The 18,535-nt window shown below is 42.3% G+C and overlaps 1 protein-coding gene across 3 annotated transcripts in view; it reads right to left on the bottom strand.

Moving 5' to 3' along the window:
* SLC39A14 (solute carrier family 39 member 14) overlaps positions 1 to 18,535 on the bottom strand; it is a 60,887-nt gene that overhangs the window by 3,366 nt on the left and 38,986 nt on the right. For 2 of the 3 annotated variants that reach the window (XM_078149642.1, XM_020975706.2), the window contains 7 exons: positions 13,623 to 13,895; positions 9,547 to 9,733; positions 5,454 to 5,623; positions 3,565 to 3,687; positions 2,511 to 2,699; positions 2,149 to 2,356; positions 813 to 997 (listed from right to left, as the gene is read on the bottom strand). In XM_078149642.1, coding sequence (XP_078005768.1) covers positions 813 to 997; positions 2,149 to 2,356; positions 2,511 to 2,699; positions 3,565 to 3,687; positions 5,454 to 5,623; positions 9,547 to 9,733; positions 13,623 to 13,880 — 1,320 coding nt within the window. In that variant the 5' untranslated portion in view covers positions 13,881 to 13,895. Of the gene's footprint in view, positions 1 to 812; positions 998 to 2,148; positions 2,357 to 2,510; positions 2,700 to 3,564; positions 3,688 to 5,453; positions 5,624 to 8,257; positions 8,428 to 9,546; positions 9,734 to 13,622; positions 13,896 to 18,535 lie in introns of all 3 variants that reach the window. The other variant, XM_020975705.2, reaches the window with a different exon arrangement.

Raw genomic sequence — 18,535 nt, 5'->3', positions numbered from 1 at the left:
GGCTGCTACGATTTCCACGTGAAAGAAGAGAAGGCAACAGCAGCAGCAGGTAGAATTTAATAGTCACGTTAAGCCCAGCTTTTCTCCATGGCAATTACAACTTTGGAGTAACAGGAAACAAGGTCCTGTCCCGACTAGCTTTTAAACTCTGGCTGAAAATAAGCCTTTCACAAACAGAAGCAACCATTTTATTATATATGCAGTATGCAGTATAGCTATGACTTGATCTGCCTCCAGAATGCAGTCAGCAATGGTGTGGGCTACAGCAGCTATTGAAGCCAGCCATATATAACAAGTATACACTTGTGCCCATGGCCATTTGTGGCTTGGAGAAAGGAAGCTGGGTTTTCACTAGCTTGTACCCTAAGCCTCACACTATTGGTGGGGAATGAGCCAACTGAGGCCAACCACAGTCTTTAGGAATGCTTTGTGCTGGAAACATAGCAAGACGGTCTAACCAGTTAGCAAATTTAAGGATGCCATATATGTTTGAAGATCCAAAAGAGCCTGGGGCATTCCATAAAGTGATAATGGACCAGGATGGTCGACAAATTTATCATCTCTTGTGAAAACTGTCCTATAATCTTTAAGTATCATTAAGTCAGGGCCCTGATGAAAAATGATAATTAAATACTAGCATTTACAGAGCACTTTAAGGTTTGCAAAGTGCTGTACACATATTATTTCATATGATAAGGTGCTCACAACACTTCCCTACGGAACATAATATCTTCTTGAGAGGCCTTCTCATGCAAAGAATGTAAGGACCAAGTTCAGCTCTTCCCAACTGGCATTAACTTTTGAAGACTTACCATATCAGCCAGGGCAATATAGAGGAACATTCCCCCAGCCAGAGCAAAGATCCAATTGGCAGAAAAGTGACTGCCAGCCAAAATCCCGAAGGCCAAACCCAGGTAGCAGCAGCAGGCAGAGAGGAAGTTGAAGAATATAGCCTGTTGGATACTCATTCCAGCATTCAGCAGAATGACAAAGTCTCCTAAAAAGGTGAGTGAAGGAAGGAGGAAAAAATAAGATGAAGATATGAAGGATAACACAGGTTATGGAAGATGGAAAAAATTTGAAGGGACAAATTTCAAAGACAAAGTTTATGGATAACCAGGGCTTACCCAAAAGTTATCCTAAAACAAATGAGAGTAAAAGCAAATCCATCCACAGGCTTTGGAGTTGCCTATGATTGGGAAAACTGGCCAAATACCCAAAGCCCAATGGCAGAAACTAATTCACATGAATTAATAAAGACATAAAGACTAGGATTGGCTTTGATTTCTGTCTTTCTGATGGAGAAGTAAAATGTGTAAGTTCATCACAATCCTCATTTCCTTTTTCTGGCTCACATTTTAGCAGCTAACTGGCTTTACAGAAGCTCCAATTTAGACTTCTGACAGCTTTTTAATGGTCTAAGTCAGGGAGAGAATGGGCATAGGACACATAACATCTCTTTTAAAATGCCATGTTAATATTAGAAAGATACATAATTTCATCAGTGCGGATAGTGGGTGCACTGACAAAGATAACAATCCCTTCTTGCCTTGGTAGTTAGTTTTCATAAGCAGCTGTGAAGGTGAAAAAAATTCAGTCATCTGATGGTCAACTTTCAGGTGATGACTCTCTCTGCATTTATTGGGCCTGGGCCTATACTAACTGACAGGCAGCCCATGGCTGGGCCTATTCCAGTTTGGTGAGACCTGTCAAAGCTTACACTCCATGGGTAAAATCTTCAAGAATGAGGGTCACCTCTATGCCACAATGAGCAATAGAACAGAGGCTTATCTTTCATAATCATATTATACAGGAGAATAAGGAGAAAGAAAATCTTATGTGGCTTCTATTCAAAGCTGGCAAATATCTCTTGCAAGAGGCAGTGGCTAAATTTCAAACCAGATTAGGTTTTAATTCAATTCAATTTAGTTCAATTAAAACATTTATTAGTCACTTACTATGTGTAAAGTACTATGGATGGTACAGGGGATATAAAAATGAAACCAAAACAATCCCTGCCCTCAAGGACCTTACATTCTACAAATGATTATAAAATTTATTTTCGTGGAATTGGAAGTAGGAATGCATAGGTCCCATAAAGGGTATAAGTGTGAGCAGTACAGTCAGAACAAGAAGGCCCCTTCATACCCAACTCATGTGGAAACTCCTCACAGAGAATGGCCACTGAGGTGCTGATGCCTTGGAAAACAGACACGGTGAATGAGGCGCCAATGGCTAAGCCATCAATGAAGTTGTGGAGGCCATCACTCAGGGTGATCATCCAGGCCAACGTGCCAATGTCAGAGTAGTGGACACCTTTTATCCAGTAACATGCACTCTGGGATGCCTGCAGGTCCTATAAGAGAGCCAATTTCCCCCCAACCCCCAACCAATAAGAATATTAGAGAGGAAAGAGAGCTTTTCCTGCAGAGGGTTGGAGAACCATACCCCCAGAGTTCCACCACTAATTATACAGTTCCCTGACATTCAACAAATGAAGACCCACATACCTGGACAGACAGAGAGCCTACAATGACCTTCTCATCCATCCCTGGGGCCTTGCTTTCCAGATCCCTATTCAGGTGCTGTGGTATCATGTGATCCAGGTCTCCGTTCTGCAACTTCTCAGTCACTCCCTCTTCCTGGTCCTTCTTAGAAGGGACAGTCTCAGAAACGTAATGGCTATGCCCATGGTGATGCTAGAGGGACAGGAAGATGAAAGATGCATGGCAGTGATCAACTAACAGTGAGGAATTTGTTCTCCTTATCGTCCATAAAATTAACATGCATCTATTAAGTATTAGCTATGCATGAGAAAATTTTGCTTGGTACCATGGGGAGATATCAAGAAATATAAGACGTGGAGCTCAGCCTTAAGTACTTACAATCTAGATGGGAGAGATAAGGTAATATACTTGCAAAGTTAAATAATAACAAAAGGTGTAAATATGATTTATCGTACAAGATAACAACAAAAGAGGTCATGAGGTGGTATGAAATATGACTATAAAATGAACCTGTATTTTTTTTTAAACAAATATATCCAAACTTATAACATCCAAAAGAGCCTTGAACACCACAGTCCCTCCACTCCATCTTAGGAAGCTATACGTATGTACACCTAATTTTAACAAGACTGACGTTACTCAAAACATTCTTAGAACTCTTCTTCTAGAACAGTTTTTTTGGTTAAATATGGTCAATTAACAAGTGACACCAGAAGACATCATTTTATTGTCATATTTCAAAAACAATTATTGTTCTCTATTTCACCCCCTGTGGATAAAACCCTGAGAAAAGAGCTGAATGAATAAGACCAAATGGATATTAATATAGTCATGTTATTGGACTAGAGCTGTCATCCTGGGTCAATCACTACTTAATCTGCATCTCCTTCCCACTGGTCTACCCATGAGGTGAAATGCAAACACACTTTATAACACCATGAGAAGAATGTGAAAGTTCAAGGCGGTGGACTTATGGTAATAACATAAAATATATAAAAATTATTTGAGAAGAGAACCTTGTTAGGAGAGATTCCTTTGCCAGCCCCTTCAGCCTCACCTCGTCTTTCTGTTTGAGAAGCATTTTCAAAATCTTCTCTGTGAAGAAGAAGAGGTAAAAGCCTCCAAATACCACTGCTGATTTTGAGACATAATAATCTTCTAGTGGGTTGAATCCAAAAGCCTGTGGACCCAGAACAACAGGATGAGTTTACAGCAACATAAAACCATCACTGGGGCTCTCTGGCTCTAGGAACATAAGCACCAACATCCTAGACTACTATAGTGATTTAACAAGTCAAGAATTCTTCAATCATGGAAGTTTCATTGATACAGGACTCTTCAGCCTGTTCAGAGATGCTTTACGAGAAAAGTTCTCCTAAACCTATAGCTTGTTTCTAAATAAGAGAACAGAGAAACTGTAGGGATGTGACCTTGGGCATAACACCACCATGGGCACCTACCTCCAGTTTGGCAAAACGTGCTTTTTCTGAATCTCTTAATTTTTTTTTCTCTCAAAGTACATCCTTCATCATTAAGCTCCTTCAATTAAGCAATCAACTCTATTTGACTAGAATGTCAATGTGCTATCTTTTCCTCTTACTTAGAGAATGTCCCTGTCTGAACTATATGGGAGCACAAAGGGAAATGAAGTAAATCAGACTATCTGTAAGAGGAAAGCCATTTCCTCATTATGCCAGAAGACTTGTAGTCCCTTCCTGGGCACAAATGCACACAGCAGACAGATGAGAAAGCAGACTACCAACTCCATCCCATTTCAATTTTTGTTCTAGGTTCTTCCTGCACTTCCCCATTTACACTAAGGAAGCATGACAAGACTAGAAGTCAGGAGACGTGAACCTTAGGTTCATCCGTTGACTTACGGGAGGATCTCAGGAGACCCACCCCTGTATCTGAGTTTCCCTAAAAGGCTTGAGCAACTCCCAGACTTTTTCCAATAACATCATTATATGCTAATAAGCCTAAACAATCAGTAGGCCATCTGGATGTACAGAATAGTTGTGGATAGAATAAACTGTCATGTCACCTATGAGAGCCAAATCACCTCAAAGACATGCTGAATAAGATACAGGCAACTAATCTCTCTCCTTCAACACCAATAGGCTGTGGTCTGTAGTCACTGCACCTGGAAGGAGTCTATGTATCTAGCCCCTGCTTTCCCCTGTGCCACTAACTTGGGTAAATCACTTATCTTTCTTAACTAAAACGAGGAGAAAATTACCTGCCTTATCTATCATGAGGTTGTTATAAAAATCATGTTGAGAAAACAGGCATGAAAACACTTTTGCAGAACAAATACAAACATGGAGTTGTATTATTCTGTGTCTGTCTCAGTTACAGCTAGGCCAGATCTGCCAGAGACAACTGACTGAAAAAATCTCATGAGCTGGAGAGGCAGTAAATAACTCTGGTTACACCACAGTCAAATTAAGAATCTCAGAAGCTGATTACCAAACTTTCTAAATATTTGCACACTGTTCCCCACTGTGGAGAACATGCCAGTTCAGCTGTGCAAGGGAGCAAAGGTGCCACGAACACATGCAAATTCTGACCACAAAATGACCTCATCTGGGTCACCACTGCCCTACATCCACCCTTCCAAACAAAGGAGAATCAAGTTGCTAAGTGAGATCCAAATTCTGGTGATTTTTCTCACTTCTTTACTTCAGAAACCAAACAGACCTTTGAGTTGAGCCTACATTATTAGGAACTCATTACTTGTGGTTAAGAGAGAGCCCAAAGCTCAAGTAGGGGATGAAAGGAGAGCACCACGTAATCTGATTCTATCAGATTGAGTCCTAATTCAAGCTAAAAGCAGGACTCAAGAGTTCTCTCCACACCTTCCATAAAAATGGAAGGTTCCCCACTAGAGCCCACCCATCCCCCCGAGACCAGACCTCCTCCCATGGGGGAAGGTCCTCGGCATACCTCAGGGATGAGCTGGAAGAGGGCATTGGAGTAGAGGGTTCCAATCGCCAGAGCTATGAAGTAGAGCAGCAGCCTCTTGTAAAAAGTCTTCTTCATGAAAGGCACCACACTGGCCCCGACGAGGGAGCAGAGGGAAATGACGGTCACACAGAGGAGACCGTAACCCCACACTGCAGTCGGGAGGCCAACCCCACCCAAAGGGGAAAGAGAAGGGGAAAAGACCCCAAAAGATCAACCCATAGGTTTCAGAAGATTGTAAACGGGAAGAGAAGGGGAAAGGGTTTGTTTGGTGTCCAGGGAGGGGCAGAGGGGATTTACAGGGGGAAAAAAAAGGAGAATCAGAGATGGGGAGAAATAGGGAGGGAGAGAGAAAACAGAACATTTGTTAGTGATTTGAGTTGGAAAAAATTTTAATGAATTGATTCAGATCGCAATGAGCAGTTTTAAGACGGCCTTCGAGCCCTGCAGCTTGGGTTCCTGTTTCCTTCCAAGTGATTCTCCCAAAAGCTGTTGCAGTCATATCTGCCAACTTCTGAATGATAAGCAGTGTGGTTACACATCTCATGAGTCCTCTCTATGACCACGAAAGTTTTTGGACCTAAAGCCTCTTGCTTCTGCAGAAGCAAAGGCAGATGGCAGCAGGCAGAATTCCATCTGGTACTTTTGCCTGGTAAATCCAATCTCTAGTATGTATTCACACACATACTACTACTATTTGGATCAGTAATGGAAGGTAAATACAAAATTTGTGGGCATGGTAAGATGGAGGGATAAGAAGGGTAGACAAGGAATTAGGGCCTCTTCCCATATCCTTCAGGGTCTTCTATTCTAGACTTGCCTAGTTCTCTTTTTTGGGAGACCCAAATTTAGAAGACAGAGCTCTAGGACCGCCCTGATCATTGTATAATTTCTCTTTCAGCATTTCACAGTGTCACACACTCCATGTCCCAGTTCCTTCACAGACCCTGAGCCACAGCCATCATCTTGAATCAGGCTGTGTCAAATACTGGTTGCTATCAGGATCCCAGAAAATGGCACCTGTGAACCATGACAGGGGTGGAGTATGTGTATAATCATTTCATTTCCACTCAATTAGGCAAAAAAGGCATTTCATGTCAAATAAGAAAACAAAATCATACTTCTAGAGCTGTAAAAACAATAACCCAAGAAGATGAGGATTGCCCTGGGTCAGAGTGGGGGGTGGAGAGGGAAATATTTGATGAGGTCTTTTCAACTGGCATTGGCCAAAGCTGCCAAACCTTAGGTCAAACAGAGAAGCCTCATTTGGCTTTGTAAGTATCTTGGGTGGGTTTATGTGAGATGCCAGTCTATGTCTTTCTGTCATTTCTCCCCTATAGGAATAGGAACTTTGAATGGGAGGTTGGAAGGGTAAGTAATGTACAAAAGGCCTAGACTTTGCTCAGGCAAAGAGATAAGAGGGACTTCAGAGGCCGGGCAGCTTTTAATTTTTTCCCTGAGAAAAGGGTCAAAAGTTCACCTGCCCTTGACTCAAAACTAGCTGAGTTTCCTGGAATTGCTGCTGAGGGATTAACCCAAGGAAAAATTCATCTGATTGCAGACCTCATTCCTAAAAGGAATAGTGCAGAAGTCCAGAGATTTCCAAATTCTGTTTGGCCAGGGCATGAGGTTCTGTTGTTTTGTTTTACTTACTGGTTACAAAGGGCAGGTAGGGGGCCAAGGCAGTCAGTCAACAGTAAGCAAGCATTAATTAAGAACTTACTCTCTGGGCAGACTTTCCTTCCATCAAATTGGGTGTCATCTTTGCAGCTCTTGAATCACATAATTAAAAAACAAAATTAATGAATGCTTCATAATTCACAAAAGCCCCAACAAGTCATCAGGAAACCAGCTCTATCAGGAAAGTATCAAGATGCAAGGTCTAGACAGTTAGTTGGTCAGGCACTACTAAAATAACTCTACCCAATTTTCCTGTGTTTATTCTCTTCTGCCTTTGTTTTCTGTATGGCTCTCTGAATGCTTCAATTGAAGACCACAACCAGAAACACTCATGCTAATTCTATCAGCCATATTGTGAATGATCTTCCTTCCTTCCCAGATCCCCATGTCATCTTTTAGGATTCTTCCCTGTGGTCATGCTTAACTTCTCACCAGGATCATGAGTTAAGGGAAGTTACTAAGGACCCAAGGGAACACATGCCCTTAATGGGTTACATTTACCCAAGGCAGGAAGTTCCCAGAAGTACAAGCTGCCCTTTTAGTTATCATAATGAGAGACTATGAGGAATAGTAGGTCCCAGGAAAAGGATAATGGGCCAGCCTCAAAGTCAGGAAAGCCTCAGTACGCATCTTGCCTCTTGATAGATTTAAGTGCCTTAAAGGCAACTTTGAAGGCTATAATTTGCAGAGGAGTTACAGGTTTGTACTAGTGGAGGGAAATTCCACAACTGAACTTCTCCAGGTTGATGAAATCACATGTATGGATTAAAAAAAAAAAAGATAAAGCAACGTACATGGGAACTCTAAATAGAGGAAGGGGAAGGAAGGAATAGGGAAGAACCTTGCACCTGACATTGCCTGAAGAGACCAGAGACAAATCTGAGAGCTTTCTGGGATGGTGGAAAAGTAAGAGAAGGTCCTAGAGATCCAACAGGAAGAAGCATCTTTGGTGTCGAGGCTCAGCACAAAAGAAATTTTATTTTCTGGATGGCGACTGGGTGAGTGAATGGGATGAAATGGGGGGAGAAAGGTCAGCTGATGGAAATCCCAGCTGTCGACGCAAAAAGAAAACTGTGTTTTTGTTTTTTTTTTCTGGTCTACCACACCTCTGGGATCAGCTGGAAGAGCGCATTAGAGAGCAGCGTTCCAATGGACAAGGCGATGAAATAAGTGAGGACCCGGCTGAAAAAGGTCTTCTTGGTGCAGGGCAGGACGACAACTCCCAGGAGAGAGGCCAGGTTAATCAGGGACACACTGAGGAAACCAAAGCCCCACACTGTGGAGGAATAAGAACAGACAGCAGCCCTGGTTACCAGAGGGTGGCAGAGGACTCGAGGGGCTTCTCCTGGGGAGGAGGGCCTTGTCCAGTGCCCACACGTTCTTGGAGCCAACCAACCAACACTTCGGTAATACCTGCTCTGACTTTAGCCCTGTGGGCGAGGCAAAGAAGTCAAAGACTTGGTGGCTCTACTCTTCAGGAGTTTACAATCTACTTAGAAACTAAAGACATAAATACACAAAAAGTTCAACAATAACACTCAAACAGAAGGGCTGAGAATCTGTCACTGTGGGGGAGCTCCCAGTATGAGAACTCTCTCCACCGAAGCAGCCTACAACTTGGGAGATAAATCCTAGGTTGCTGCTTACAATTTGTACCTGAGCAGTGAGTTAGAAGACAATAACAGACCATATGGGAGATATCACAAGACAGTATGTGATTCATTGTCAAGTGAGTAGGCCTGATAATTACTATGATTTTAGAAGAGGGAAAGATTGATGTGAGCTAGAGTGGTCAGTGAGGGACAAGATTGGCTGGAGCGGGGAGAGGAAGACTTGAACTGGGCAGGATTTAGATTAACAGAGAGGACATTCCAAGAACAGACAATGGGCACGATCAAAGTGGGGGGGGGAGGCAACAGAAATCCAATGTGTTACCAGGGGACAATGAGCAGCTTGGTGGGGAGGGAGCGTCTGTGTATCACAGTCACAGGAGATGAGTCTGGAAAGGTAGAATGGGGCCAGATTGTGGAGGGCCTTGAAGGAGAGCTTAGGTCACTACACAACCATTATTTTGTGGTTCATTTTTAAAGTCTGGCCAGATAGGGGTATTCAACTCTCAGGAAATTAGGATAAACTTAAGTCAGGCCTAACATGTGAGTTCAACACCTGGTTGGGTCAGAATCAGAAATAGAATACTGATGGCATAGTTGTTGCTCTCCCCTCACTGTACCCTGGGTTAGAAAGGCACTAGGAAGGGGAGAGACCAGCACCATCAGGAGCCCCAACAGTGCTAGCTCACCAGGCCACCTCTGGTGGCACACCCGGAACGCTGAGGAAGCCCAGAGAGGGGAGCAGCATGGTCCTCAGACACCAACGCCTCCCACCAATTGCTTACCTTCTACTGCACTTGGTTTCCCTTCCTCCGTCTGCTCGTCCTCCTCGTTCTCCTGGTTCTCCAAGGTGCAGGCTCGAGAGTCCAGCTGCTGCAGGATTGTGGGACAGAATTCCTGGAACTCAGACCTGCCAAGCCTCGACTGGTCACTGAAATTGTGGGCAGCAAAGAGGTCTGCAGAGCTAAAACACTGGTGAGAAAAGTGGGGTTGGGAGGAAGGACAAATCAAAGGTCCCTGTGAGTCCAAAAGCTTTGCTTTGTCTTTCAAAAAGATAAGAACAGTTTCCCATATTCCTGGAAGCTTACAAATTTCTAATTTCTTTTGTGATGAAGCTGCTTTGAAAGCCCATAACTCTCTTCCCTTCAAAAGGCCAATTACATCCAGGTTAATGCCAGCTATGAATTGGTCCCCCACCCCATTTCCCACCTTCTCCACACCTCTTCTAGCTTCTTCCTTAAAAAGCAGCCAGGATGGGTCAAGGCTCACCATGACTTGGCCCCACCTAGGAACAACCATTTCTGCTATAACACTTGTTAAAACCTAAATTTGTTCCAACGTAATTGATACATTAGCAGCATTTTGGACATTATTTGAATGTTAAGTTTGCATATGTTTGATTTTGAGAAACAACTGAGAACACAGAAAATTGCAGCATGCTTCATTATAACTCACAAGTTACAACCCTTCTAAACACACACTTCTATAAACGTCAGAGTTTTGTCAAGGTCAAGTGCCACACTAATTGTCTATCTTCTGGTACAGTGGGAGCTGTGAGTAGAGGAGGGCTGGTCTGACCTTGTGCCCACTCCCAACTTCCACCATGGTCAAGGCCCCCAGCCTAGCCCCTGGAAACTGGGGAGTAGGCTAAGCAACAGCTATTGCAGTGTGCGTATGTGATACATACATACATATATATATATATCTATCTATATAGATATATAGATATATATATACATACATACATATATATATCTATCTATCTATATAGATATATATATATATATATATATATATATATATATATATATATATATATATATATCTCAACTATCTGACCTGTACAAAGAGTGTGCTGTCATTTTTATATTAGTTTCTAATGCTTTTTCATCTGTTCATGATAAAAGTTTTTGAGTGTTGTATCTCTAATACCATTTTCCCCATAAGCCCTGTGGATTTCATTTCGAGATTTTGCATAGCACGGTGCTTTCTGGGAACACATTATGCTGAATTATATATAGCAAACTGACTGTATCTGACTTTTTTGTTCATTTTTACTCAGGAATATGAATCCTCTACTATGATTCAATTCCATAAACATAAGTGCCTACTATTTACAAAGCACTAGGGAGACAAAAATGAAAAACTATACAATCCCTGATAATAATAATAATGATATCACTTTAAGCTTTACAAAGCACTTCAGGTGTTATCTCATTTTGTCACAACAACCCTGTGAGGTAGGTGCTATTATTATCTCCAATTTACAGATAGGGAAACTGAGGCTGGGAGAAGCTAAGTAATTTTCCCAGGGTCACACAACTAATAAATGTTTGAAGCAAGATTTAAAGTCATGTCCTCCTGACTGATCCCCACACTATCTATCCACTATACTCCCTAGCTTCCTGAAGCTCACATTCTGTAGTTCTAGAGGGATATAGCATACAGAGAGAAAAACACACGTTAAAGAAGGGGGGGAGGGGAGCATGATGGAGGCAAAGTAAAGAACCAAATAAGGAGGGATCTCAAGTCACTTTGAGAAGGGAGAAGACACCCTGTGCTGGGAGTGGGAGTGGAGTACATACAAATACTCCAAATCAGGGAAGACTTCACAGCAAAGGCAATACCAAAAGAAACCTTAAGTCACAGAACTGGAGAGTCAGAAGGGACCTTAGCAGAAAGGACCTCATCTAACCCACACTCCAACATACCTGACAAGGAGCTCTCCAGTTATACAAGGAAGAGGCACCCAGCCCCCGCCTAGAACCCAGTGCTAACCAGATCTGCCCTCTGCAGACTAAGAGAATGGGCCTAACCCCTCTTCCACCTGACAGCCCCTCACCTGCGGGGGATACCTATCACGCTCCCCTGAGCTCTGGATTCAAAACTGATCCTCACTATGGCATGGTCTCAAGCCCCATCACCCCCTTAACTGCCCTCCTCTTGAAAGGAAAGGAGAATTTCAATGGGTAGAGATGAGGAGGTGTGCAGCCTTGGCACAAGGGGGTGGCCTATTCCTTTTCATGCGCACAGTAGGGCTGACCTACAGTGGTCACACTGTCATGTTTTCAGATTCTTCTCCCTCCTTTCCCCCAGGAATACATCATGTGTTGTACAACAGTAAAGCACAGTGGAAAACTTATTAGAATTGTAGTCAGGAGTGACCTGTGTTAGAATACCACCTTACATCTCTCTAGCTCTCTGGCCCTAGGTTTCTTACCCTCTCTGATTTTAAGTTTCCTTATCTGTAAAATGAGTATCTGTAAAACCTATCTGAAGGGGTTTCTATGAGGATCAAATGACATCATACAAGGGAAAGTGTTGTGCAGACTTTTTTTGGGAGTTCAGGCCTCTGATTTTAGGGAGCAGGAGACTCCCAATGTGTAAACTGCCTCCAGGAATACAGATCAGCAACTCAACTGTAATTTATAGTCTTAAAGAGTTAGCTGGGATAGCAAGAAGGGAAAAGGTTTCTCCTGGCATGAAACCAGGATGTATCAGAGGTATGACTTAAAGCCAGGTCTCCCAGCCAGGTCTCCCCAGATTCTCAAAGTGCCATGTGCCATATCAATCCCTGGTATCATCTGCATTACTTCAGTGCCTTCCGCATTCCCCTGGCCTAGAATGGCTTCCCTTGTTCCTAGCCAAATCCTGGCCCCCTCTGAAGGTCCAGGTCGATTCCTGCTCCAACTACTCAACCCTCAGTGACTTCCTTTTCCTCTAAACTATCTCATTTAGCACTAAAGTGTCTGCTACCTTGTGCTGTTCTCCAGTTGTCCTGTGGTTCAGTCTCCCCTCCCAGCCGGCCTAGGTTCCTCCTTGAGTACTGGATCATGACTCTTCTCACTCACCTTACTTCTCTGGATTTCTGGTCCTCCTTTTCCTTATGAGCAGCCCTCCCATCCTGGAGATTTCTCCAGGTGAGGCCCTGCTTTCCTGACTGGTGACTGTCTGCTCATACCACTACATCAGGGGTGGCTGGGTGCCTCACATGCTACCCACTGCTAACAACTCAAGTCTCCAGACCACTCTTTCTTGTCCTCCTTGCCAAATGGCATGTACTCATCCTCCTACTTTCCAGCTTGCCTTTATACGCTGTCTTCCCACAGTAAGATATATACTTTTTAAGGGTGGGGACTATTCTGCTTCCTGGTATTTGAATGCCCAGCATGTAATGTAGTGCCTAGGCCATTGTAAATGCTTTGCAAACACTCTCACTCTCTTCTACCTCCTTTGTACTAGGTACAGGGCTGCCATTCATTAGCTGTGTCACCTGGAGCAAAGTGCTTTGTGGCCTAGGACCTCAACTGCCTCAGCTGTAAAATGGACCAGATCAGAGATTCTTAACCTGAGGTCCATAAACTTGTTTTGTTTTGTTTTGTTCTCTTAAAGTCTAATAACTGCATTTCAATATAATTGGTTTTCTTTTCATCCAATGAATTTTTTGTTTTATGCCTTTATAAACACGATTCTGCAGAGGAGTCCATAGGCTTTACCAGAGGGGTCCTTGACACAAAAATGGTTAGGAATCCCCAGACCAGATGATCTGAGATCTCTTCCAGCTCTGATGCTATGAGCTTTTCTAAACTTCAGCTTCCTCGTTTATAAAATTCAGATACTAAGCTCTGAGAGCTTAAAACTTATTGTTTTGTACAAGATTATTGTACAAGAATGCCCTTTCTGATACAGAGTTGTTGTGAGAATAATCCTTTGCAAACTTTAAATGAGAAATGTGAATTACTATTATTATTAAGCTAACACTGGAGACCCAATAGTTCTATGTTACAGACAAACAGATGAAGAATTAGCCTATTTGCCAGCTACTCCTTCCTGTGCTCGATGAGACAGAAAGCACATTTACCCTGGAAAGATTCCTCTGTTCCAGCTCTGGCTGGGTGATGTTGTCCCGTCCGACTCCCACGTCGAGGCGGTTGAGCAGGGCCTTCAGCTGCTGCAGGGTGAGGGTGTCTGCTTCACCATAGCGATGCATGAGGTCTTCGAGGAAGGAGGCGGCAGTGATGGCTGGTGGCCCGAGAGACGAGCCACTTGCTCCGGAAGCAACGCCCAGGAAGCACAGCAGCGTTAACAGGAGGCTCTGTGGGGCTTGGTGAAGCTTCATGGTGACCAGATGAGGCTACGAGAAAGAAGAGCCAAGTTATAATGAGCCTCAGCCTTCCACATGCCAACAAACCAGCTCCCCTTCCAATTTCTTCATTCCTGCCATCATTCTCACACAGGTTCAAAATCTGGATATCATCTCTGACTCTTTTATTTTTTTAAAGTAATTGTTTTCAATGAATAAACATTTATTTTCTCTCCTCCCTACCCCAACCCCTTATTAGAGGAAAAGAAAACAGAAAAAGAATCCCACTTAACAAATAAACATAGCCAAGCACAATAAATTCCCACATCAGCCGTGTTCAAGAACAGGGGTCTCACGGTGCATCTTTACTCCCATCTTCATCACTGGTCCTCTGGATCATGGTGGGTCATCATTCTTAGGTCTCTCAACGCTGTTTGTCTTTACAATGTTGTTACTGTGTAAATTATTTTCCTGGTTCTGTTAACTTTGTTCTGCATAAGTTAGTCCAAGATTTCCCAGGTGTCTCTGAAACTATTCTTTTCATCATTTCTTTTTTTGTTGTTGTTTTGTTTTTCCTTAGGCAATTGGGGTGAAGTGACTTGCCCAGGGTCACACAGCTAGTGACATGACAAATCTTTGGTCTGAGGCCAGATTCGAACTCAGGTCCTCCTGACTTCAGGGCTGGTGCTCTACCCACTGCGCCGCCTAGCTGCCCCCATCATTAGTATTCCATCCCACTCATCGCCTTTGATTTTTCCTACTCTTTCATCCCTAATATAGAGTCAGCAAGTCCCATCAATTCTCCGCTATAGATGTCCTTTAGCTCCTGCATGCTTACCTATTACTCTAACAGTTCCAAACTCTTCTGCCTAGTTGTTAAAGTGCTTTATAGTGGCACCCAGGATAGAGCACCAGCCCTGGAGTCAGGAGGACCTGAGTTCAAATCTGGCCTCAGACACTCACTAGACTCAAACACTTACTAGCTGTGTGACCCTGGGCCAGTCACTTCACCTCCAAAATAAAATCAAATCCTTTATAATGGGTCCTACCTTACCTATTATTTCCCACTACTTCATAACATGATTTCTAGCATCCTAATGGAGGGAGACTGAGAAGGAAGACAGGTGGAGGAAACAGTATTATTGCCAGGAAAGTAGGATGTTGCAGGACAAAAAGGTGGAGAAGAAACCAGGCAGTGCCACGTACAATGCTGAGATGATGGTACAAGAAAGGAATAGGCAGGTAAAATTTTATAAACAAGATTATGTATCAGGTCACAACGTCACAGTCACACGACTGACTGAAAGATATGACGAATGTAAGAATGCCCACTTTTACTTACTGCTTGTTGATTATGAAAAAAATTGTGCAAGACATCTTCCAGGCTCCCCCCCAAACGTGTCTCCTATGTATGTAAAAGATTTGTGGGTACAAAAACATGAGAGATAACTGTGCTTATTAACATGAAGTGGGCTCTAAAACAGGGAGGCACATGCTTGCGAAAGGCATTTGTGCACAATCACAGAGGGCGTCGAATGCAAAGTCCAAACGGAAGAGGAGTCCCCTACAGATGATGGAGTTCTCCAGACGCTTCTGTTTGCAAATGACATTGTACTGATTACATCAAGCCCGGAATACTACTCGTTGTTTGCCGTTGTTTTTCAAGTAGTGCCCAACTCTCTGTGACCCCATTTGGGGTTTTCTTGGCAAAGATACTAGAGTGATTTGCCATTTCCTTCCCCAGCTCATTTTACAGATGAGAAAACGGAGGCAAACAGGATTAAGTGACTCGCTCATAACCACACAAAACAGTTGGGCCATTTGAAAATAAAGCAAAATTTAATTTTATGAAGTAAAAAGAAAGAAAAAAAGATTCGGGCCTAACAATCTACACAGATAAAACCTAGTGGATGAAGAATACCTACTGTCTAGACTCTAACATTCAGGTGGGTGGAGAACCCATGGAACTAATCTGTTGGTGAATGCATCTTGGATAGAAAACTACAGATGGTCAAAGGGACGAATGAGCCCAGAGTTTAATAGGAAAAAGAAGGTAGGTCACTTTGACAGACTTAGCTTTTCTCAGCACTGCAGTGATCTAAGACAATCCCAAAAGACTCATGATGGAAAATGCTATCCACATCCAGAGAAATAAGTATGGAGTCTGAATGCAGAGCAAAGCACACTTTTATTTTTTTAATGTTTTTTGTTCTTTCTTTCTTGTGGTTCTTCCCTTTTGTTCTGATTCTTCTTTCACACCATGACTAATGTGGAAATATGTTTAAGATGATTGTACTGGTATAGCCTATATCAGATTGCATGTTGTCTTGGGAAGGGGGGAAGGAAGGGAGGGGGAAAATTTAGAACTCAAAATCTTCTAAAAGTGAATATTGAAAACTAAAAGTAAATTAATTAATGAAAAAAAGAGGATAGGCTAAATTATATTTGGAATACTTTTCAGAGCTCCCAAGGACCCTAAGTTATTCCCTGAAATAAAACCCTGTTATTTTTAAATACCAATATTCTCCCAGTGATACTACGTGATTGAAGATCATAGAATGCCACCATCTCTGAAGGGATTGTGGGAGAAAGTTCTACAATTATTCTTAACAAAAACCCTTTTATTCCTTTAATTAACCCTTTAACTCTTTTTTTTAATATAAATTTATTTATTCTTAGTTTTCAACATTCACTTCCACAAGATTTTGAATTCCACATTTTCACCCCATCTTGCCTCTCCCCCCACCCCAAGATGGCATGCCTTCTGAATACCCCTTCCCCTAGTCTGCCCTCCCTTCTATCTCTCCCCACCCTTCTCTTATCCCCTTCCCCTTCTATTTTCCTGTAGGGCAGGATATATTTCTGTACCTCATTTCCTGTATTTCTTATTTCCCACTTGCATGTGGAAACATTTTGTTTTTTAAACATGTGTTTTTAGAACTTTGGGTTCCAAATTTTCTCCCTTCCTCCCACCCCACCCACCCTCACTGAAAAGGCAAGCAAGTCAATACAGGCCATACATGTACAGTTATGCAAAACACTTCCATAGTAGACATGTTGTGAAAAACTAACTCTATTTCCCTTAATTCTGTCTTGCCCCCCTCATTTATTCTGTTCTTTCTTTTGACCCTGTCCCTCCTCAAAAGTACTTCCTTCTAATTACCCGTGTCCCAATCTGCCGTTCTCTCCATCATCCCCCTGCTCTCTTGTCCCCTTCCTCCCCTATTTTCCTGTAGGGTAAGACAGATTTCCATACCCAATTGAGTGTGTATATTATTCCCTCCTTAAGCCAAATCCTATGAGAAGAAGATTCCCTCATTTCCTCTCACCTTCCTGTTTCCCCTCCACTGTAACAACCTTTTCTTGTCTGTTTTGTGCAAGATAATGTACCCCATTCTACCTGTCCCTTTTTCCTTCTCCTAGTATAATCCTCTCTCACCCCTTAATTTTATTCTCCAGATATCACCCCTTCATCTTCAACTCACCCTGTGCCCTCTATCTATCTATCTATCTATCTATCTATCTATCTATCTATCTATCTATCTATACATACATATAATTTTCCCCCTCCCACTACCCTAATACTGACAAAGGTCTCATGAATTATAAATATCATCTTTCCATGCAGGAATGTGAACAGTTCAGCCTTAATAAGTCTCTTATGATTTCTCTTTCCTGTTTACCTCTTCATGTTCCACTTGAGTCTTGTATTTGAAAGTCAAATTTTCTATTCAGCTCTGGTCTTTTCATCAAGAATGGTTGAAAGTCCTCTATTTCACTGAATTACCATTTTTTCCCCTGAAGGATTATACTCAGTTTTTCTGGGTAGGTGATTGTTGGTTGTAATCCTATCTCCTACCCACTGGGTAGGTGATTGTTGGTTGTAATCCTATCTCCTTTGCCCTCCAGAATATTATATTCCATGCCCTCCGGTCCCTCAATGTAGAAGCTGCTAAATCTTGTGTTATCCTGATTGTGTTTCCACCATACTTGAATTGTTTCTTTCTGGCTGCTTGCAATATTTTCTCCTTGACCTGGGAACTCTGGAATTTGGCTACAATATTCCTAGGAGTTTTCCTTTGGGGATCTCTTTCGGGGGAGATCGGTGGATTCTTTCAATTTCTATTTTGCCCTCTGGTTCTAATATATCAGGGCAGTTTTCCTTGATAATTTCTTGAAAGATGATGTCTAGGCTCTTTTTTTGATCATGGCTTTCAGATAGTCCAATAATTTTTAAATTCTCTCTCCTGGATCTATTTTCCAGGTCAGTTGTTTTTCCAATGAGATATTTCACATTGTTTTCTAATTTTTTCATTCTTTTGGATTTGTTCTACTGTGTCGTGATTTCTCATAAAGTCACTATCTTCCAATTGCTCTATTCTAATTTTTAAGGAAGTATTTTCTTCAGTAATCTTTTGGACTTCCTTTTCCATTTGGCCAATTTTGCTTTTTAGGGCATTCTTCTCCTCATTGGCTTTTTGGACCTCTTTTGCCATTTGGGTTAGGCTATTTTTTAAGGTGTTATTTTCTTCAGTATTTTTTTGGGTCTCCTTTAGCAAGCTGTTGACTTGTTTTTCATGATTTTCTTGCATTACTTTCATTTCTCTTCCCAGTTTTTCCTCTACTTCTCTTACCTGCTTCTCAAAATCCCTTTTGGGCTCTTCTCAGGCCTGGGACTAATTCATATTTTT

Source organism: Phascolarctos cinereus, unplaced genomic scaffold (genome assembly GCF_003287225.1).
Source record: "Phascolarctos cinereus isolate Bilbo 61053 unplaced genomic scaffold, phaCin_HiC Scaffold_2;HRSCAF=192, whole genome shotgun sequence".
In the NCBI taxonomy this organism is placed as follows: domain Eukaryota; kingdom Metazoa; phylum Chordata; class Mammalia; order Diprotodontia; family Phascolarctidae; genus Phascolarctos; species Phascolarctos cinereus.
Note: the sequence above shows the minus strand (reverse complement) of the source record. Positions and strands in the feature narration are given on the sequence as shown.